Here is a 22280-nt window from a genome sequence, read left to right on the forward strand (position 1 = left end):
TCACTACTGCATCATAACTTATATTGGTGAGTTTTAAATTTTACTTTAACTTAAAAATTTATATTAAAATGGGTAACTTTTTTTAATTATATCTTTAATAAATTAAAATTGGTGTTTAAAAAAAAATTATATCTTTAATATTGAAAATCATTTTTAGTGGGCTGAAAGAGCAGCCCATCCAAGTAAAGCGGTGCAAAAGTTTGCATTAGGCCCAACAAAATCTATCCCAATTCAATCGCGCACAAATCGATCGCCGATTTGTCATTTGCGGAAGTCAATAGAATCGCCACCGTGCTTTCCGCCGTCGGCAACCTATCTCCGGCGAATTCAGCCGTAAGTTCCATCTTGCTCTTCACCTCTCCTTCTGACCAAAAATCTCAAGTGAAATTGGAGTGCAGGAATAAAATTGTGAATCGCGTAAACAGTTTTATCTATGTTGAGTTATATTGCATGTATTCTATAAGTAATTTTTGATTTTTATTTAATCATCTCTTTCTCCTTGGAGTAAAATACCTTAATCCTTAATCTCAAAATTGAAATGAAAAATAGGAATTTATTAAGTTTACCTAGTACTAGTAGTGCGGATTAGGAAATCTGAATTAGGTTGGATTGATTTATTTTTGAGCCTTAAATCTGCTCTTTTCATGTGTATTTGTCTCCAAAGGTTTTATATATCAAATGCAGAATTACCAGTATTTTGTGAGTTTTTAGTTCTTGTAATAGATTTATAGCTTCTATTACAAGAACTAACCATTGGCCATTGGCCCTGGGGTTTTTTCTTGATTATTAAAAAATTATAACTGATAATCTTTTGTTGCTGCAGTCATGCGACAACTCTAATTTGTTATGTTTGATCTTGATTTCCAGGACACTGTTTGAAAAGGTAAATTTCTACAGGACTTAGTGTTAAGAGACAACCCTGAGTATGCTTTCAGGATTGAAAATCATTCCACGCGAACACGTAGAAAAGGTAAGCTTACTAACGCTTTCTCATCACACAGTAGAAATCCATCCTGATGAAGTAGCATGATTCGTATTGGTGTTGAGATAAACTTTGTTCTTTTGGGTGATTGTTGCGAATGTTTTCTTGACATTTGTGGAAAAAACTTTTTCTTTACTGAAGTAGATAAAATTTTGACCTTTATCTTTTCGGGTTCTTTAGTTGTGTATGAGAAAGTCTTATGCCTCTGATGCTCATGGCAAATTTGGTGTTAGGCAAAGGATGAAAGCTTGGATGATTCTCGAAAACAGAGGAGGAGATCTGGTCATAAGAAGGATAGGGAGAGAAAGAAAAAGAAAAAATCTCGTTCCACTAGTTCAGATGATGAAGACCTTGATAAAATAAGAGCAAGGTCAAAGAAAAAGAAGTGGTATGCATCAGATGAGGATTTGTCCTCGTATTCAGATGGAAGTGAGAGTGATACTGCTTCTGATTATGAGATAAAGAACAGTAGCAGGAAGACAAATAAGAAGAGAAGAAGCAAGCATGGAAAAAGTAAAGAAAGAAGTCAAAGTTCTTCATCTGAGTCTGAAAGTGAGAAAAGGAAGAGAAGTAAGAAAGACAGACAAAGTCAGAGAGAGGGTGATGTACTGCAAAATAACGTGCTTGGTACGTATAGATTGTGCTATTCTCCAGTTAATTGCACATCGTCCCTTCTCCAAAATTAAATGAAGGGAGTAATTTATTTAGTTAATTTTTCTGTGGAATTTTTAGATAATGACTTTGATGGATCTAAGTTGCGTAATGATCATCAACGTGTGAGAAAAGAAATGGGGTTGGATTGGATGCTGCGGCCTAAAGACAATGCGGATAAGATTCCCGAATCAGTTTCTAACTGTTCAGCCAAGGAGACTCCAGCTGAAGAGGTATATTTCTGGTTGATTTAATAACCTCGTGCAACTTTGGATGCTCTTTTCTTTCCATTGTATTATATCTTTATACAACAACATACCCAGTGAAATCCCACTAAGTTGGGTTTGGGGAGGGTAGAGTGCCACAGACCTTACCACTACCTCAAGGAGGTAGAGAGGTTGTTTCTGTAAGACACTCTGTTCAAGGGCATCGAACCAAGTAAAAGAAGAAGAAAATAATGAAGAAAGCATAATGGTTAATAAGAAAAGTAGTGTTAAGTCTAAAAGAAAGAAAGAAACAATAACAACAACAAAATAGTGTGGTATTCGAAAACACAATACACAACATATGGCAAGAACTACTAGGGTACGACTAGTACTACCACAGGCACTAACAAGCCTAAACCTATGCATGGGAAGACAATATTGCGGGCTTTCTTATCAAGCCTTATGCCTTCTGTTTTATACTTAATTTTCTTTTATCAGTTTGTTCATGTTAAAAATGCAAGAGCTAGATCTAGTTGACGTCATATATCGTTCACATTGAAAAAGCAATAATGCTATGTGTTGCTATACATCCCGTCTTTGGGGACACTTCCATTTGTTTGTTAATTATGTTAATGTCTTTATTCCAATGTATCAAAAGATTTATTTTGAATGCACAGCGACTGAACCTCCCGAATCTATTGTGTATAAGTACTGCTACTCTCTTCAATTCATTGAAGGAAAATGTAGTAGTAAAGGTAATCTTCTCGCACTGCTTGATATTGTCATGTACTTACTGGACCAGATTGGCATCTTGTTTTAGGTGACAAAAGTAAATCCCAAAGAACTGAACCCATATTTGAAGGATGGAGGAGGTGGTTATCCTGATGATTCAGAAGGAACAAAGAGTGGTGGTAGCCAACTTCTGTCTTCTGCTGTTGTTGGTGATGGAGGTGCAAGTTGGAGGCTTAAAGCCTTGAGACGAGCTCAAGAACAAGCAGATCGGGAAGGACGAAAGCTTGATGAGGTTGGCATTTCAGTGATTGTCTTATACTTCTACTGCAGTCACTTTCTAACTTTAACATTTACAGGTGGCAGCAGAACGCTGGGGATCACTTAGTCAACTTGCGGTTTCTGTGTCTTCCGGTAAAGCTGCACCCACCCGTGCTCACCTTCATGCTATCAAACGGAGGCAAGGGGCAATGGATGACAAGGAAGCTGTTACAGACAAAAGAAATCAGGCTTATGCTAGAAAGGTAATGTCGGATAAGAGTTGTTGACTTTACTAAAGGACAACATTAGTTGCTTTGTATTGCTTTGGTTATTCTTTACATCTTATGCTTATATATTTGTGATTTCTGTGCTTGATGGAATAACATTTGAAATATCAAGTTTTTGTTAAATTAATGTTGACTTTTTTCTTAACAATGTCGTAGTCTGATAACTAGGAGTCTGACCTTGCTCCTTATAAATTTAGATGCAAGCTGTGCTATTTCCTTTACTGAAGAGGGAAATGACTATTTGGCTATTTTTGATCTGTGTTTTATTGGTGTTAATAGTCTCATAAACATGTGCTTGCAGGAGACGTCCCCTGGTCGTTCAAAGATGCGGATGCCCACCAACCTTAAAGACTCTTTATCATGGCGCAAAGAGAAAAACCAGAATATATCTAATGCAGATGCGGGGCTTATTGCCACTGCAATATCTAGTGTAAATAAGTTCTCCAACGATGGAAATTTTATGCGTGAATTTATGCATGAAAAGAGTGGTGATTCCAGCCATGCTCCTGATTCTTCAAATCCAAAGTCAGGGGTCTTGGAATCAAAACCAGATTTACCGGTATATGAGAGAACAAGTGAAGATGCAACAAATATCAAACCAGCGTTGTCTGCAAATCAATTAGCTGCAAAAGTGATGCAGCTTCGAATGAAAGGGATGCATGATGAAGCTGAAAAACTTCTGGTGAGCAATAAATTCACTCTCTTTTGTAGATTATTCAAAACAACATGACGGTTAGTCAAGACCATGTGTGTTTCAAGTGACATCACTGATATTTGATGTTGCAGGCTTTTAAAAACATATCAATAATTTGTTACGTGTTATCTGCTTTATTATTAACCATATGTGCCAAAAGTTTCATCTATCCTAAGATCTATTTTCTAGCTAGTAGGATCTTCTAAATTGATGACTTCATGAGACTATGTTTATTGCTTTGCTTTGCCCCTTTCTTCAAAAAATTAGCGACAGTTAAGATGTTGGCAGCTTGCCGTTTCTGTGAGCAAGTAAAGTGGAGAGCTTTATCATAAGACTCAATGACACTTATTCTCAAGTTGACAGTTTAAACTTCCCTGGTTGTAATCAACTTACAATGTGTCACTTTTCTTTTCCAGAAAGAAGCAGAGGAGCTGAAAACTAAACAAACTGCTAATGATGTGTTGAGTAGACCACGGATAGATGGGAGTACAAGCAGGTATGTTTTTACTGAATTGTCAACTTGACTTGGGAAATGGTCCATTTTAAAAGTTTTGTTGTTTTAATGCCTATCAGTAACTAAATGTATTGGCTTTAATCCCTTGCTTAGATATGTGATGCATGACCTATCTGCTCGGCAAAAGAATAAAGCAGAGGATGCTGATGTGCATCTTGCTCAGAAGATAGTGCAAAACAAAAAGTATACTACATATGGTCAGGCGGATGATGAGTATGATTATGATGATGGGCCGAGGAAAAAGTCCCGGAAGAAAGGAGGGGTGGAGAATCATAAATCTCTTGAGACTGCTAATCATGCAAGGCGCATTTTGACTCAGCAGGAGAGATGCCAATTCTGCTTTGAGAATCCAACGAGACCAAAGCACCTCGTGGTTGCCATTGCAAATTTCAGTTACTTATCACTGCCGGTATGGCGGTCGATTGCCCCGGGTCATTGCTGCATCTTGACAATGCAGGTGACATTGGACTCTTCTCTGGTCATATATCTATAGGTTATATTTCGGTCATTCTTGTGAACTGTACAATTTGCCAGTTAATTGAATTCCGAAGAAGTAATCTTTAGTGTGCTAGATCTCTATGAGTAGTGTCCTATGAACAATGCTTAGTCCCCTACTCCTCATTTGTCTGCTTTTCAGCATTTCAAAGATCATTTGTATCAGAAGTTGACTTTTAACGATGCAAAAAGGAAGAGGTCATTTACATCAGAAAATAATATTTTCTTTTGTGGTTAGATGCTTCAGGATATTATTGCTGCCAAAAATCTTGTTATAGTGCTACCTTTGTTCTGCCAATTCTTTGCTGTTTTTTGTCATAGTGACCATTGCTTTCTCTTGGAACAGCATGAATCAGCTACAAGATCTTTGGATGATAATGTCTGGGAAGAGTTTAGGAACTTCAAGAAATGCCTCATTATGATGTTTGCGAAGCAAGAGAAGGATCTCATTTTTCTCGAGACTGTGATGAGTTTGGCCCGGCAGAAGCGACATTGTTTGGTAGAGTGCATTCCTTTGCCCAAGGAAGTTGCAAAGCAAGCACCCTTGTACTTTAAAAAGGTTTGCAAAACCATCTTGTATGCTGTCCGTTTTATTTTTATAGCACTGTATCAAATTTAGTTTCGAGTGAGTTGGAATTTAGAAAATATGAGGTTGCCTAGTCTTCCATAAATATGATATAAAGGGATTAAGGGATTTTTGATAAAACATTTGAAGGGTTACCTGTTGGTCTCCTGTCAAATATGATTAGAATTTGGTCTGGGATTTGTGAAATATGAACTGTCATTATAGTGGTAGTGAGTCTTGTTTCTTGGTCTTGTACTATTATCGAATCATAGGATGTACTGACTGCTAAGACGTGTTAATTTCCTTTGGGATTTGGTCTAGTGGTAAGAGTATAACAGGTCATTGGTCTAGCTTAGAGCCTTAGACTACTTGTACAGAGATGAAATGTTTTTCCCTTCTGTACTGGAGCTAACTGGTTACACCTTTTGTAATTTGGCATCTTCGTTGATGCCCATGCAATGATGATCTCTTACTTTATCAAATAAAGAAGAGTATAACAGGTGATGTGTGGGGGCACGTGTTACGTGTTCAAACTCCACCATAGACTAAGGTCTTGTATTTAAGTGGAGAAGGGTGGAGGTGCATGCCTATTATCCACCAAATTTTGAACCATGCACCTTTTACCCTTGGGGATTTCTTGGTCATACAAAAGTTCATAGGATGTGCTGGGCGTATTTGGAACTAATATTATTGCAATTGCATCTTTTCTTATGATCTAATGCTTATGTTATTGCTGTGAAAGAAACATAGAATTGTCTTTTGGCTCTTAATAGACCGGTTGGATATCAGTATCAAGTCCCTTAGGATTTGGTTGAATCAAAGAACGAATATAGGCACTGTCTTCTAGAAAAACTCAAGGTTGCGCTTGCCATGCGTGCTCATTTTTTGTCCTTTTCCCTTTCTTTTGCTCCAATTTGTTGCTGTGTCTGTTTGAAGCAATTTTCTCTTCTGCACTTGCTCATAACAAATATCCACTGTAGGCGATTGATGAAGCCGAAGATGAATGGAGTCAACACAATGCTAAGAAACTCATAGATACAAGTATAAAGGGTTTGCGGGCATCAATCCCAAAGGATTTTCCCTACTTCCATGTTGAATTTGGCTTAAACAAAGGGTTCGTTCATGTAATTGACGATGAAAACCAGTTCAGCAGCAGTTTCGGCCTCAATGTAGTAAGAGGGATGCTGAAGTTGCCACCTGAAGACATGCATCAGCATCGGAGGCGTGAATCAGTTGACACGCAAAGAGAAGCTGTCGCTAGTTTTGCAAGAGATTGGGACCCTTTTGACTGGACTAAACAGCTTTGATCGACTAATATTAGGTGTATGTGCCTGTATTCTACGCGTAAATTTCTTAATTTTTAGCTTGAATTATGTTGAGGGAGGTTGCATTTGTAAAGGAAAAGTGACTGATCATATTCATAGTATTTGATGTGATTCAAATATATTTTTTAGAGTGACAAACGAGATGGGAGGGAAGTGAACAAGATTTGGTCTATGTATTTCATATACATGAGAATCCACTTAGATACAGTGTATCTAGAATAAACTAAACCTTGTTCTGATTCATGTATCTGAATGTATTCTAGAAGCACCAGAATTTAGTAAAATTCTAAATATTACAAACTATGTATTTAAGCAGCAATATCGAAAATGGGCATATACCCTATATTTAATAGTTTAAAATATTTTAGAATTATATAAAAAAGTTACAATCAAAATAATATTTTATTTCACTCTCAAACTTAGAAAATCATCACATAAATAAATGGAGAAAAAGGAGGGTAAAATAATCTTTGGTTGGCATTTGGCAAAGGAAACAAACTTCTTGTGAGTCAAGCTATTTTTTGTTTGTTGTAGTTCTCGAAATACATAAATGTTATTTTTAAAAAATTTATATCCAAAGGATGCCACATAAACACGTTGAGAAATATTTGAGAAAAAAAGAAATATTATTTACCTGTAAATTAGCTTACAAAAAAATATAAGTGTCAAAAACACATCTAAACTATTCACTTTTTTTGAGTTTCATATCTAAACTATCTAAAGTATGAGTTTCATACCTAAAAAGTGATAGTTTAGGTATGAAACTCAAAAAAATGTATAGTTTAGGTGTGTTTTTGACACTTATCTCTTACAAAAATCATAAAACATAGAAATCAAGTAAAACGATGTTTTCTATATATACATATACATATATATATACATACATATGTATGTATGTATGTATGTATGTATGTATATATATATATATATATATATATATATATATATATATATATTCTTTTGCACAAGAATATTAAGAATTTATATAATCGATTACAATTTGAAAACTAGTTTGTGTAATTACTCCTCTATTTTTATTTTTCTTCTTGTAATTTTGCTAATATGTATTTGTTCTTTTTTATTGGTAAAGTGTATGTATATTCGGATAAGATCTATCCTTTATATATTGGATTCATATAAATTCAGAAATCAATCGCTTTGTATCTTTCTCTTTGAGACTTTAAATATTTTCGACACCATAAAACGTGAATAATATTTGTACTTCCTTTGAAACTGCAGGTGAATTCACTATCTCCATCTGATACATAAAATTTTTATCCTTATCTTCAAATTGTTCAACACAAGGTTGTTAGACACCACTAGTATGTAGTACTTCACTACCACGAAGGATCAAAACTGAATCGTTAAGGATCAAAATCGATAAATTAAAAATCGATAAAAAAAATGTATTATTGATTTAATATATTTAAAAATAAAAAAATCGATAATCCAAATCGATAATACATAAAATTAAATAGGACCATCTGATACATACCCCTACCTAAATCCACTTACATTTTAAATTTTCTTTAAAAAAATGAGCTTACAAATCCAACAAGTATTTTAGATATTTATAAATCCTCTATGTTATTGTCTAACAATATCCTATAAAATAAAATTATAAAAACCTATAAAGCTAGAAAATATTTATAAATGCCCGCTTAAAACTTATCTAATTCATAATATATACTCACATCGTTGGTATTATTCATCATGGTTCTATTTTTAAAATCAAATTATAAAAACTTTGAGATCTATTTTTTCATTATATTAATATGCAAAAAATTGAATATCTATTTTTTTTGTTTAAAATATCGAATTGATGTGATCTAATTTAACTTTGAAAATTAGTTAAATTGACTTTCGAAAAATGTAACATGACAAATAATACCGAACGGAGGGAGTAGCAATATGTGTCCCTCCCACACACATTACACTTGCATTCAATTTTCATTGTTAAACGTGAGGCTGTTAGACATCACTAGTATGAAGGCAAACTGTGCCTATAAATTAATGTGATACAAGTTATACAAATTCACTCAATTCCTTCTACTCTTTACAACTAAAACAAAATGGAGACAAAGTTTGCTCAAATCATTGTTTTCTTTCTTCTTGCATTGTGTTAGTTCCTCTCTCTCTCTCTCTATATATATATACATGTAATAATATCATTAAAATTGTAAATAATTTTTTTTCCAGTCTTTCAAACTCTCATGGCACGAAAAGAAATTGATGGACCAGAAGTGATAGAACTTCAAAAGGAATTTGAATCTAACTGCTTTGGTAAAGTTCTCAAGGAATTTGCTTTTTTAGCTTCTTAAAAAAAAACAATTTTTTCTACTATTTAAAACTCTTGTTTTTTTTCTTCTTAAATACTTGATCAAACATTATAATTTTCTAAAATATCTTTTTTTTAAAAAAAAAACTCTATTGACTTTTCTGAGATTAAGCTAAAATATTACATTCCGTTGGTGCCCTTCCGAGCCGAGAGATAAGGGATTGAAGTTCATTGGACTTGACATGTCTTCTCCACGATTTCAGGGGGAAGTGAAAATAAATTCTCAAAGATCCATAAACAAATCTGTAAAGTTATCTATAAATGCAAACTCATATATAACCCCTTATTTTGAGGCAACTATTCCATAGCCTCTTAGACTGCCTTGCCTAAATCTCTTTCGCTACTCTCATTTTTTTTATAGAAAAAGTAAATATCATGATTCAACTCGATATCCGCTATTATTATAACACATGTATGAGTATATTATTCTCTCTATTTATAATTAATTAATAATGTGTATATGTAGGAAAACTAAGGTGGCCAGAACTTATTGGTGTACCAACAAAGCTTGCTAAGGAAATAATTGAGAAGGAAAATCCATCCATAAATGATGTTCCAATAGTATTGAATGGTTCTCCAGTTACATTCGATTTTCGATGTGAACGAGTTCGTCTTTTTGATAACATTTTGGGTTATGTTGTACAAATTCCCACAGTGACTTAATTAATGGACCTTATTATTGAAGTAATTAAGCAGCCACATGTCAAAAAATAATAATTAGGGTTCATGTTTGATTATAATGTCTCCATGTACTCTTACTATAAATAATGAAATAAATAAGTGTGGCTTAATTATATGTACTCCTCTCCTTAATTAATTCCTTTTACATATTGTGCATTACTTTTTTCGATTTCAGTTTATTTGTATAATTTTGATTTGACACATATGTTATAATCGAATAATCTCATGACAAAATGATTAAATTTCATGAGTCTTTCTTCAAAGATATTCGAAGTTTATTATTTATCAATAACAATTAATATTTTTCAATTAAGAGTATTTGTTAGGCGTTACTCCACTTTTTTTTTCATGTTATTTTATCGGTGAAGTGTATATATTTTCATAATTCCAAAAATCATATCTTTTAAGATTTTAACATCTTTAGGATCATATATTTAATTAAGGGATAATTGTATATAATAGCAAATTAATAACCTAAAATAAATAGAGTAGCTATGGTTTAATTTAATTATGCTCCATAGCAAACGTTTGCCAAAGTTTGTCAGCAACTTCTCTCCCAGAAATCTCGCTCTCCACTCTTCCTCTGCTCGCCTCTCTCGCTTTATACACACAATTGTATAAATTGTGTTTCTGTTTTATATAAAGCGAGAGAAAATTGTATATACATATGCAAAAACATATATCTTCGTGCTATACACTTAATTATACAATTTACAAACATTTTACTTCGATTCAATTGTAGACAAATGCAAATTTTATACAAATAATGCAGCGAAAAAGGCAAACGAATTATACAATTGCGAATCATACAATTGCAGTGAAATACAATTTTCTCTCGCTTTATACAACAGAAGTGAATAAATTGTGTTTCTGTTTTTGTATAAAGCGAGAGAAAAACATATATCTTCTTCCTATACACTTATAATTATACAATATACAAATATTTTACTTCGATTCAATAGTATGCAAAACAAATTTTATACAAATATTGCAGCGAAATAGAAAGCGAATTATACAATTGCAGTGAAATAGGCCAACGAATTATACAATTGCAGTGAAATAGGCCAGCGAATCATACAATTATATATGTACAATTTAGACCAGCAAATTATACAATTGTATATGTATAGCGAATTATACAGTTATATATTTGCTATGGAGCGTAATTATACAAACTTTGCTATAACATATAAATATAAATTTTTTATTTGAAAGTTGTTGTGTGGTAGCTAGGATTTGAATTGTAGTTGTTAGACACCACTAGTATGTAATACCTCACTACAATGAAGGCAAACTCTTCCTATAAATTAATGTGATACAAGTTATACAAATTCACTCAATTCCTTCTACTCTTTACATTACAACTAAAACAAAATGGAGACAAAGTTTGCTCACATCATTGTTTTCTTTCTTCTTGCATTGTGTTAGTTCCCCCCTCTCTCTCTATATGTATATACATGTAATAATATCATTAAAATTGTAAATAATTTTTTTTTCAGTCTTTCAAACTCTCATGGCACGAAAAGAAATTGATGGATCAGAAGTGATAGAACTTCAAAAGGAATTTGAATCTAACTTCTTGTGCTTACGTAAAGTTCTAAAGTAATTTGCTTTTTTAGCTTCTCAAAAAACAATTTTTTCTACTATTTAAAACACTTTTTTTTTCTTAAATGCTTGATCAAACACTACAATTTTCTAAAATATCCTTTTTTTAAAAAAACAACAACTCATTATTGACTTTTCCGAGATTCAGCTAAAATATTACGATTCGATTCTTCATCTTAAAATCTCTTTCGCTACTCTCATTTTTTTTTAGAAAAAGTAAATATCATGATTCAACTCGATAGCTGCTATTATTATAACACATATAGAGTATATTAATAATGTGTATATGTAGGAAAACTAATCTGGCCAGAACTTATTGGTGTACCAACAAAGGTTGCTAAGGAAACAATTAAGAAGGAAAATCCATCCATAGCTGATATTCCAATATTATTGAATGGTTCTCCAGTTACATTCGATTTTCGATGTGATCGAGTTCGTCTTTTTGATAACGTTTTGGGTTATGTTGTACAAATTCCTACTGTGACTTAATTAATGGACCTTATTATTGAAGTAAATAAGCAGCCACATGTCAAAAAATAATAATTAGGGTTCATGTATGTTCATTATAATGCATGTCTTCATGTACTCTTACTATAAATAATGAAATAAATGTGGCTTAATTATATGTACTCCTCTCCTTAATTAATTCCTTTTACATATTGTGCATTACTTTTTTCTGTTTCAGTTTGTTTGTATAATTTTGATTTGACACATATGTTATAATAGAATAATCTCATGACAAAATAACTAAATTTCATGAGTCATTCTTGAAAGATATTCAAAGTTTATTATTTATCAATAACAATTAATATTTTTCAATTAAGAGTTACTCCTTCACTTTTTTTTTTCATGTTATTTTGTTGGTAAAGTGTATATATTTTCATAATTCCAAAAATCAATCGATATCTCTATTTAAGATTTTAACATCTTTGGGACCATATATTTAATTAATGTGTGGTAGCTAGGATTTGAACTGTAATTGTCGAAGTAGTCCTTCCACCGCATCACAAAAATTAAAAATAAAACGTAACAATATGGTATACTTTCTTTGGAACAAATTAAGAAGGTTGAGGGATCAATAATGAATAAAAATATCATTATATATATATATATATATATGTATGTTGGGAAAGATAAATATGTATTCATTTTTAATTAAAAGCTCTGAATTTGAGTATTGATTTTTTTTTAAAAAAACTCCTCAGTATAAATTCCTATTGATTGAACTCTAAAGCGATATTAATAATTATATATTTGATTGGTTTGACTAACAATAGAATTATGAGTTGAAACTTTTTAGATGAAGGATAAAATTACTCTATATAAAATAGATATATATTTGATCCTTTTTCCGTTTTCTTACAAAGTTAACAAAATAACTCCACTTTCAACCGATACCAAAAAATATCAAATATTCTTAAAGTCAAAATATTTTCACTCAAATGGTTATCATTAAGTTATATTTTTATATATTTGTATATATAAAAATATAATTTTCTTTTTAAACCCAAATATTTTTATTTATTTTTTGGTTCAAAAGAAATTCCTCTTACTAATTTGTGACAAACAAATATGAGAGAAGAAATAATTTTGTCAATTACATAATAAAATATTAGAGATATCTAAAGAGTAAATGCTATATTGTCACACACAACTAAATAAATTAGAAAACAGAATAATATATCAATACAAAAAATACAAATAATTCTGACACATTTTTTTTATGTATTTTATATAGTGACAAAATAACTCATAAATTATAACATGTCATTAGGGGACCATAGCAATTTTACGTTTGGTGTCATCTCTTTTTTTAGTTTTTTCTTTATGTTTCCTTCCTTCCATCACAATAAAAATATAAAAAAATTAGCAATGAAATTATTATAATAAATATTTCTTATGATAATTTGTTATTAGATAAAATAATTGTCATAAGATATCAAATACGCTATCCGTCTCAAGTGAAATTTAGCTATTTGACATACAAATTCTGAAAACATGACATCATAAAAAGAATTGCATTATATAATATTTTTTTTAACTTTAAAAGAAGGCTAGAGGAAGTAATAAACTACACATTGTATTTATTAATTTTTTAATAAACATGATTTTTACTTAAATAAGTACACTTATATATTTTGAAGCAAAAAACAGTACAATTGAATCTCGAGGAGCAAAAATTGTTAACACAAAAAGCATGTATAAATACATGCATGCATGGTTAAAAGGTATAATAATTAGAGACAATATATCAATATTAAGTACCTATAATTATAAACCACGTTTTTGTATGTTCTATATACTAACAAAATGACTAGTGAACAGAAACATTTTATAGGGACCATAGTTTTTTTATTTTGAAAAAATATCCCTTTATTTTTCTCCTTTTTTTTTTCAAGCACCAACTTGATAAACAATGAGAATATTAGTCCTGTAAATGAATAAGAATGATTTTGTGTTTTATATTTTAATGCAAAATGATAAATATACTCTCAAACTATCATAAATGATATGCTAATACCCTATGTTATACTTTAAGATTTGTATATACCTTATCATTTTTTAAAACTAACAGATGAACACGTAATTTCGTCTCAATAATTTATCTGATTATTTTATTTTTTCCCCAAAGTGAAGTTCAATAGATTTATCATAAATTTTATATTTGTTTTGAAATCCGTTAAATATAAATGTTTAAATTATAATTTGAAACTCATGTATTATTATTTAAATCCGTTATCATAAATTTAAAATCATAACATTTAATTCTTAAATCCGTCCCTATTACTTACAAAATGATTCATCAATAAAAACATTTCATAGCTAGGGACCATAACATCTCTACTTTTGTATATCTAATGCATTGAGAAAACTTTGAAAACATAAATAAAACGTGCCATGTCATTTTCTGAATTTCCCCCACTTTTTACTAGACAAAAATTACCTTTTAATTTATTTTTTTGTTAGATTTATTGAGAATATATCATCAATTATTGATGACTTAGTTACACACGTATATTATTGTATAACATTTTCTTCCTTCATTTCTTGGCTAAGGCAGTGTTTATATATATGCCAAAGGCATTGAGAAAGAAGTATATAAAATTTTAAAAATCTTGACAAAAATATTGAATTTGAGTCTTGGATATAAAAAAGTTTTTCTCTCTCTATATATTAAATTGAATTTCAAAGAGGAGATCAAATATTGAATAAGAAACTAAAAAACATAAACAAAAATAATGATACGCAATTGAGAAGAATACTGTTAGAGTTTTGCTCTAATTTATGTAATCTTATTTGAAGTGTATTTTTTCCAAATAGACAAATTAAATCATAAATGTTTTTTACTTTTCTTGAAAGAAAAATATCATATTTTTTTATATTTAATTTATTCTTTTCTTAAAGAAAAAATTTTGAGATCTATAAATTGAATATCTCTATTCTCATAACAGAACACAATAACTTACACAATGTAGACATTTAAAAGTTTGTTTTATAGGGAAATATATTTTCTCAACAATTTATAATATTTTTCTTTTACATTAGTTTTTATATAATATATATTATATTTTTCGTATAAATTTTTATCGTCTGATTTATCGACCATATGATTTATAATTATAAACTTCTGCATGACACCCTAATCAATCGATAACCCAAACATATACATAGTCAAGCTAGCCTTGTGATGAAATAAAGAAGCCAAATTACCAACAAATTAATTAAGTTTGTTTTGTTTCCCTCTTTATTTTGAGGTAATTTTATTGATATTTTTAATGAAAGAAGTATCTCTTTTAAAATTTTCAACTACTCTAAATGGATAATCCTTCATTTAAATCCAAAAGTTCATAGAACTATTCCCCTTTTAAAACATAATAATTAAAAGAATTATATTTTCAATTTCTGTGGAGGAAAGTGATCGCCTAAATTCACTTACAATTTAAATTTTCTTAAAAAATTGAATCCAACATGCATTTTATATATTTATAGATCTTCTACATTATTTCATAACAATCTCTTCTAAATTAAATTAAAAAACCTATATAATTAAAAAAATTTATAAACAATTTTAATATCAAATCTCCCGTTTCATCCTTATCCAATTCATAATATATCGATTATTGGCATCAATGTGTATGATGTGTCCCCTATTACACTATACGTAAATTCAATTTTCACTGTCCTCCACTTTTCATTTGTAATTTAAGAAAAATATCAAAACATAATATTTTTTTCTTTTATCTTCTAATTATTAAACGTGTGGTTGTTAGGCATCACTCGTATGTAGTACCTCACTTCAATGAAGACAATCTCTGCCTATAAATTTATGTGATACACTCATAAAAAAATCACACAATTCCTTCTACTCTTTACATTACAACTAAAACAAAATGGAGTCAAAGTTTGCTCACATTATTGTTTTCTTTCTTCTTGCAACTTGTTAGTTCCCCCCTATCTATCTATCTATCTATCTATCTATCTATCTATCTATCTATCTATTTATCTATCTATCTATCTATGGTATTATTAGAGTTGTAAAGAATTTATATTTTCTTTTGCCATATGGGCTTGAGTGTGGAAGGAGTGGGAGGGGACTTTCACAAAGGATTTACTTTATATTATATATACATAAAAAATAGTTTGATCTTGTAAATATAATGTGACTAACTGACAAAGTAGGTTCGAAAGAGTGACTTGTTGAAATTACATTATTTAATGAAAATGTTGACTCTCTTAATGAAATTATATATTGACTATTAATTTTTAGTGAAAATGTTGGCTCTGCCACAGTTCAGATGAATCTCCTTCTACTCTTTGCTTGTGCCAGAGATTTTTAGGCATCATAATTTTCTGATAATCTAACTTGAAATAAGAAATATACTAATTGCTATTGAAATATTTTTTTTGACAGCCTTTGAAACTCTCATGGCACGAAAAGAAATTGATAGACCAGAAGTCACAGAACTTCTAAAGGAATTTGAATCCGACTTGATGTGCAAAGGTAAAGTTCTTTTAAAGGAATTTTCTTTTTTTAACTTCTCAAAAAGTAGTTTTTTCTACTATTTTTTCTTAAATTCTTGATAAAACACTTCAATTCTCTAAAATATACTTTTTTAAAGAAAAATAAGAACTCGTTATTGACTTTTTAAATATTTGGCCAAACAAGATATATATTATTTAATTCTTGAAAATTTTATTAATTCAATTGGTTAATTACCTAAAATATTACTTTATTGATAACGATTCATTCTCCACCTTAAAATCTCTTTCGCTACTCTCATTTTTTTAAAAAGTAAATATCATGATTTAATTCGATGTCTGCTATTATCAAAACACATAGAGTATATTATTTTGTCTCATTATAATTAGTTAATTATGTGTATATGTAGGAAAACAAAGGTGGCCAGAACTTATTGGTGTACCAGCATAATATGCTAAGGGAATAATTGAGAAGGAAAATCCATTCATAACTGATGTTCAAATAATATTGAATGGTTCTCCAGTCACAATGGATTTTAGGTGTTTTCGAGTTCGTATTGCTGTAAACATCTTGGATGTTGCTGTATCAATGCCTGTGGTTGGTTAATTAATGGATTATTATTGAAGTAATTAAGCAGCCACATGTCAAAAAATAATTAAAGTTCATGTATGTTCATTATAATGTCTCCATGTACTCTTACTATACATAATGGAATAAATAAGCGTGGCTTAATTATATCCTTTTACATATTTTGCAATACTTTGTTCGTATGATGTTAGTTGTTTGCCTTAATTGAATAAGTTCATGAAGTCTTTCTTCAGAGATATTGGAAGTTTATTATTTATCAATAACAGCTAATATTTTATCGTGTATATAAATTATAATTTTTCAATTAAGAGTATTTGTTAGGGGTTATTCCTTCACTATTGTTATTTTTTCCGTTTGTATTTGTTTTTTCTTGTTGACAACGTGTATATTTTCAAATAAAATTTACTCTTAAAATATTGTAATATCATAAATTCAAAAATCAATCGTTCTGTATCTATAATTAATGTGTGGTAGCTAGGATTTGAATTATAATTATCAAGCTAGTCCACCCTCTCTCTCCCCAACCCAAAAATTAATAATAAAACGTGACAGTATGTTATACTTTCTTTGAAACAAATTAAGAAGGTTGAGAGACCAATAGCAAATAAAAACATTATTATATGTGTGAAAAGATAAATATGTATTTATCTTTAATTAAAAATTTTGAATTCAAGCATTATTTTTTTTAAAAAAAGCTCCTCAGTTTAAACTCCTATTGATTCAACTCCAAATCGATATTAAATATCGAATAAAAATACGAAATATAGCTAGCCTTGTTTTTAGAAAATAAAGAAGTCAAATTACCAATAAATCAAGAAGTTTTTTTTGGTTTCCCCATATTTTGAGGCAATTTTATTGATTTTCTTTTTTAAAATGAAAGAAGTTTCAATTTTTTAGAATTTTTAACTACTCCTTTCGTTCATTTTTAGTTGCCACTTATTTTTAAAATAGTTTTTTATTTTTATTTGTTATTTTTGACATATGAAAAAAAGACTATATATTTTACTGTATTTTACCTTTAGTGTTAAATATTTTTTTTCAAATGATTTTTCAAGAAATCAATTTAAAGTTTGATTAAATATCTTTATCAATAATTATTTTCTTGATGAGTGTGACAAGTCAAAATATGACAATTAAAAATTAACAGAGGAAATACTTTAAAGGAATTTTACTTCATTTCAATCCACAAGTTTACTTAAAAGACAATAAAAAAACTCAGCATAGTAATTTCCTAAGCCTTTTTTTTTTTTGGTATAGAAGAAATTTTTTCATTAAGCATAATCAAGCTCTTCTATGTTATCTTTTTAGTAGTCTCCCATTACAAAAACCATAAATTAAACTAAAAAAATATTTATAAATGACTATAAAATTAGTTCTCCCATTTAATTTTTCGAATTCATAATTTACAAAATAGTAGTATCAATGGATAGTGGATGTCCCCACGTATTAAGTTTGAATTCAATTTTTCATGTCCTTCCTCACATTATGTGTATAAAATAAAAAAAAATACATAGTTGTCCTAATTAGTGACTTTAAGGTAAAGAATATTTTATTCCTTATCTACAAATTGTTACGTGTATCCATGAAGAAAATCAATGTCATTGATGTATTTATCATTCAAAAATGTAATGACTCGTGATGTTAATTTTGATAATTTTCATAAAGTTATAGTTTTACTCTCTCGATATTTGTCTCGAGTAATTTTATAATCAATCGATGAAGTTGATTTGAGAATTTTAAATTATTCAATAACCATCGTTATTTGATTGATGAGTATACATATTTACAAAAATAATTATTTATTTAGTTGAGGTTTAATAGGCCAAGTCCAAATATTAAGTTAAGAAGCTTAGTGGAGTTTAACACTTTCAAAAAAAGAAAAAAAAAGGAGCAAACAAAGACGGTTGTGCGGCATCACTAAGTTAACCTCGAAAATATAGGTTATTGTTATGCGGAATTCAAGATAATATGAGAAAATATAAACGCGAAAAACAAGACAACAGATTTACGTGGTTCACCAATAAATTGGCTACGTCCACGGGAAGAGGGAGAGCAGTTTTATTATGGAGAGGCAAAAACAGAATTACAGAATAGGGTTTGCCATAACGTCTATATATAGTGCTAAGCCCGTCCTTTCTGTTTGTAACGGGTCCGATTCAAGGCATTCAACAAATCTCCACCTTGACTTGAATTCTCCGAACAGATTCTTCAGACGCACTATGATAGTGCCAGGCCTCCCCCTCTTCCTCAGAGTTGCCCCGCAGGGCAATTAACAGCTTCTGATGTTGAGCAAGTCCAAACAGTGTTGAAACTTGCTCTGTGGAACCGGCTTTGTGAACATATCAGCAGGATTATCAGCAGTTCCTACTTTCTTCACCTTGATTCTCTTCTCACTTCTCAGAAAATGATACCTTACGTCAATATGCTTGGTTCTCTCATGATGGACTTGATCCTTGGCTAGACAAATTGCGCTCAAACTGTCACAATACACCGTAGCCTGATCATGATGCAGACCAAGATCACTAACCAGCCCTTTCAGCCAAATCCCTTCTTTTGCAGCCTCTGTCAAGGCCATGTACTCCGCTTCCGTAGTAGACAAAGTCACTGTAGGTTGCAAAGTTGCCTTCCAACTGACGACAGATCCTCCAAGGGTAAACACATAGCCAGTCATCGATCTTCTTGTGTCAACATCTCCAGCATAGTCAGAATCAGAATAGCCAGTAACCAAGCACTGAGTATCACCTCCATAAATGAGACCAACGTCAGATGTACCTCTAAGGTACCGGAAAATTCTCTTCACAGCCTGCCAATGTTCTCTCCCTGGTTGTCCCATGAATCTGCTCACTACACTGACTGCATGTGCTAAATCTGGCCTTGTACAGACCATAGCATACATCAAACTTCCTACGGCACTGGCATAAGGGACTCGTGACATATACTCCTTCTCTTCTTCTGACTGTGGAGCGAACATGGCAGTGAGATGGATATTGGCAGCACTGGGGGTATCAATAGGCTTAGATGAAGACATGCCAAACCTCGCCAAGACCTTCTGAATGTAGCTTCTCTGTGACAAGAAAAGTTTCCTTCTCTCTCTGTCTCTAATGATCTCCATCCCTAGAATCTTCCGAGCGGCTCCCAGATCCTTCATCTCAAACTCAGCACTAAGTAAACCCTTCAGCTTCTGAATGTCATACTTCTTCTTTGCAGCTATCAGCATATCATCTACATAAAGCACCAGATAGATGAATGAATCATCCTTGAGCCTATTGTAGTAGACACAACAATCATATGAGCTCCGAGTATAGCCCAACTTCACCATATAGCTGTCAAACCTTTTGTACCACTGCCTTGGAGACTGCTTAAGTCCATATAAGGACTTCTTCAACTTGCAGACGTGATTTTCCTTCCCTGGAACTTGGAAACCATCCGGCTGAGTCATGTATATCTCTTCCTCCAACTCTCCATGTAGAAACGCTGTCTTCACATCAAGTTGTTCAAGCTCCAGATTCTGATGTGTAACAATCGCTAGTAACACTCGGATGGAAGTATGTCTGACCACTGGTGAGAAGATCTCATTGTAGTCCACTCCCTCTCTTTGGTTGAAACCTCTGGCAACAACCCTGGCTTTATACTTGACTCCTTCTGCTGGTGATATCCCTTCCTTCTTCTTGAAAACCCATTTGCAAGTAATAATCTTTCTCCCCGAAGGCTGTATGACCAGATCCCATGTCTGATTCTTGTGTAGGGACTCCATCTCATCTCCCATAGCGGCAAACCATTTTTCAGAATCAGAACTTAAAATGGCTTCTTTGTAAGTAGACGGCTCAGATGTATCTACCTCTTCAGCAACCTGCAGTGCATAACCCACCATGTCCTCAAAACCATACCTCGTAGGTGGCCGAACTCCAACCCTCCTTGGCCGATCTTGAGCTATACTCCGATGGATATCTGATGGCATAGATTCTGGAATATCAGTTTCTGTCTGTGGCTCTTGATCCTCCTCTTCAGGTTCTTTCAAATCGCTCTCGTTCTGAATGACTTGAAACTCCACCTGTTTATCAAGACTCCCAGTTTCTGACGTAGTTGTAGGCTTCACAATGGTTCTAAGCAGAGAACTTTCATCAAAGACAACGTTCCTGCTCATAATAACCCTCTTTTCTGCTGGAGACCAGATTCTGAAACCTTTCACTCCATCTCCGTAGCCCACAAATACTCCCTTTTTAGCTCTTGGTTCTAACTTACCTTCACTGACGTGATAGTAAGCCGTACAACCAAAAGCTTTCAGATTTGAATAATCAGCAACTTTTCCTGACCACATCTCCATAGGTGTTTTGCACTGTATGCCTGTATGTGGTCCGCGGTTAATCAAGTAGCAAGCTGTACTAACCGCTTCTGCCCAGAATCTTCTATCTAGCCCAGCATTAGAGAGCATGCACCTTGCTCTCTCCAGAAGTGTTTGATTCATCCGCTCAGCTACACCGTTCTGCTGTGGTGTATTTCTGACTGTACGATGTCGAGCAATCCCTTCATCCTTACAGAATTGATCAAATTCAGACCAGCAGAATTCCAGCCCATTATCAGTTCGCAACCTCTTGATCTTCTTCCCTGTTTGATTTTCCATCAAAATTTTCCACTCCTTGAACTTCTGGAAAGCTTCACTTTTATGCTTCATCATGTACACCCAAGTCATCCTTGAGTAGTCATCAATAATGGACACAAAAAATCTGCAGCCTCCCAAAGACTCAACACGGCATGGACCCCAGCAATCAGAATGGATATAATCAAGAGTGCCTTTTGTTCTGTGAATGGCCTTTGGAAACTTGTTGCGATGTAGTTTTCCAAAGACACAATGTTCACAAAACTCTAGGCTTTTAACCTTATGACCAGCAAGAAGATCCTCCTTTGACAGAATTTGCATCCCTCTTTCACCCATATGACCAAGTCTCATGTGCCATAACTTAGTCATATCCTCCTGGTGAACTTCTGACGATGCAACATGGGCTGAACCTGTAACCGTGGAACCTTGTAGAAAATACAAAGTACCAAAGAAAGTAATGGGCCAGAAGTCATAAAACTTCTAAAAGAATTTGAATCCCAATCTTGGTGCAAAGGTAAAATTCCTTTAAGGGATTACTTTTTTTTTAGCTTCTAAAAAATAATCAATTTTCGCTACTATTAAAATGCTTGTTTTTTTGCTTAAATGCTTGATCAAATGATTCAATGCATTAAAATAATATATTTTTTTAAATAACAATGGAAAAACAAGATGTAGATCATTAAATTCTTGAGAAATTTCAATAGTTCAGTTGGTTGATTATCTAAATTTTACGTCATTGTTAATAAGGATGCGATTCTCCACCTTGAAATCTCTTCCCCCA

At 31.9% G+C, this 22280-nt stretch overlaps 3 protein-coding genes and 1 pseudogene across 4 annotated transcripts; all 4 read left to right on the forward strand.

The window, feature by feature from the left end:
• Positions 1–179: 179 nt before the first annotated feature.
• Positions 180–6974, forward strand: LOC107031595 (CWF19-like protein 2). The gene is made up of 11 exons (XM_015233021.2): positions 180–333; positions 868–970; positions 1216–1609; positions 1715–1866; positions 2660–2863; positions 2928–3092; positions 3418–3798; positions 4227–4306; positions 4418–4781; positions 5166–5378; positions 6365–6974. Exons 2-11 carry the CDS (start codon positions 926–928, stop codon positions 6689–6691), a joined length of 2325 nt encoding a protein of 774 aa, XP_015088507.1. The 5' UTR covers positions 180–333; positions 868–925; the 3' UTR covers positions 6692–6974.
• A 1773-nt stretch (positions 6975–8747) lies between these two features.
• On the forward strand, positions 8748–9864 carry LOC107030740 (wound-induced proteinase inhibitor 1-like). The gene is made up of 3 exons (XM_015231999.2): positions 8748–8830; positions 8909–8992; positions 9514–9864. Exons 1-3 carry the CDS (start codon positions 8782–8784, stop codon positions 9708–9710), a joined length of 330 nt encoding a protein of 109 aa, XP_015087485.1. The 5' UTR covers positions 8748–8781; the 3' UTR covers positions 9711–9864.
• Positions 9865–10976: 1112 nt separating this feature from the next.
• On the forward strand, positions 10977–11987 carry LOC107029696 (wound-induced proteinase inhibitor 1-like). The gene is made up of 3 exons (XM_015231137.2): positions 10977–11151; positions 11228–11317; positions 11626–11987. The coding sequence occupies exons 1-3, from the start codon at positions 11103–11105 to the stop codon at positions 11820–11822; spliced, it is 336 nt and encodes a 111-aa protein (XP_015086623.1). The 5' UTR covers positions 10977–11102; the 3' UTR covers positions 11823–11987.
• Positions 11988–15678: 3691 nt separating this feature from the next.
• Positions 15679–17071, forward strand: LOC107029697 (annotated as a pseudogene). Its single transcript, XR_001458051.2, has 3 exons — positions 15679–15773; positions 16246–16335; positions 16724–17071. The product of XR_001458051.2 is annotated as a wound-induced proteinase inhibitor 1-like (transcript).
• Positions 17072–22280: the final 5209 nt, after the last annotated feature.

This window comes from Solanum pennellii, chromosome 9, assembly GCF_001406875.1.
Source record: "Solanum pennellii chromosome 9, SPENNV200".
Lineage (NCBI taxonomy): Eukaryota > Viridiplantae > Streptophyta > Magnoliopsida > Solanales > Solanaceae > Solanum > Solanum pennellii.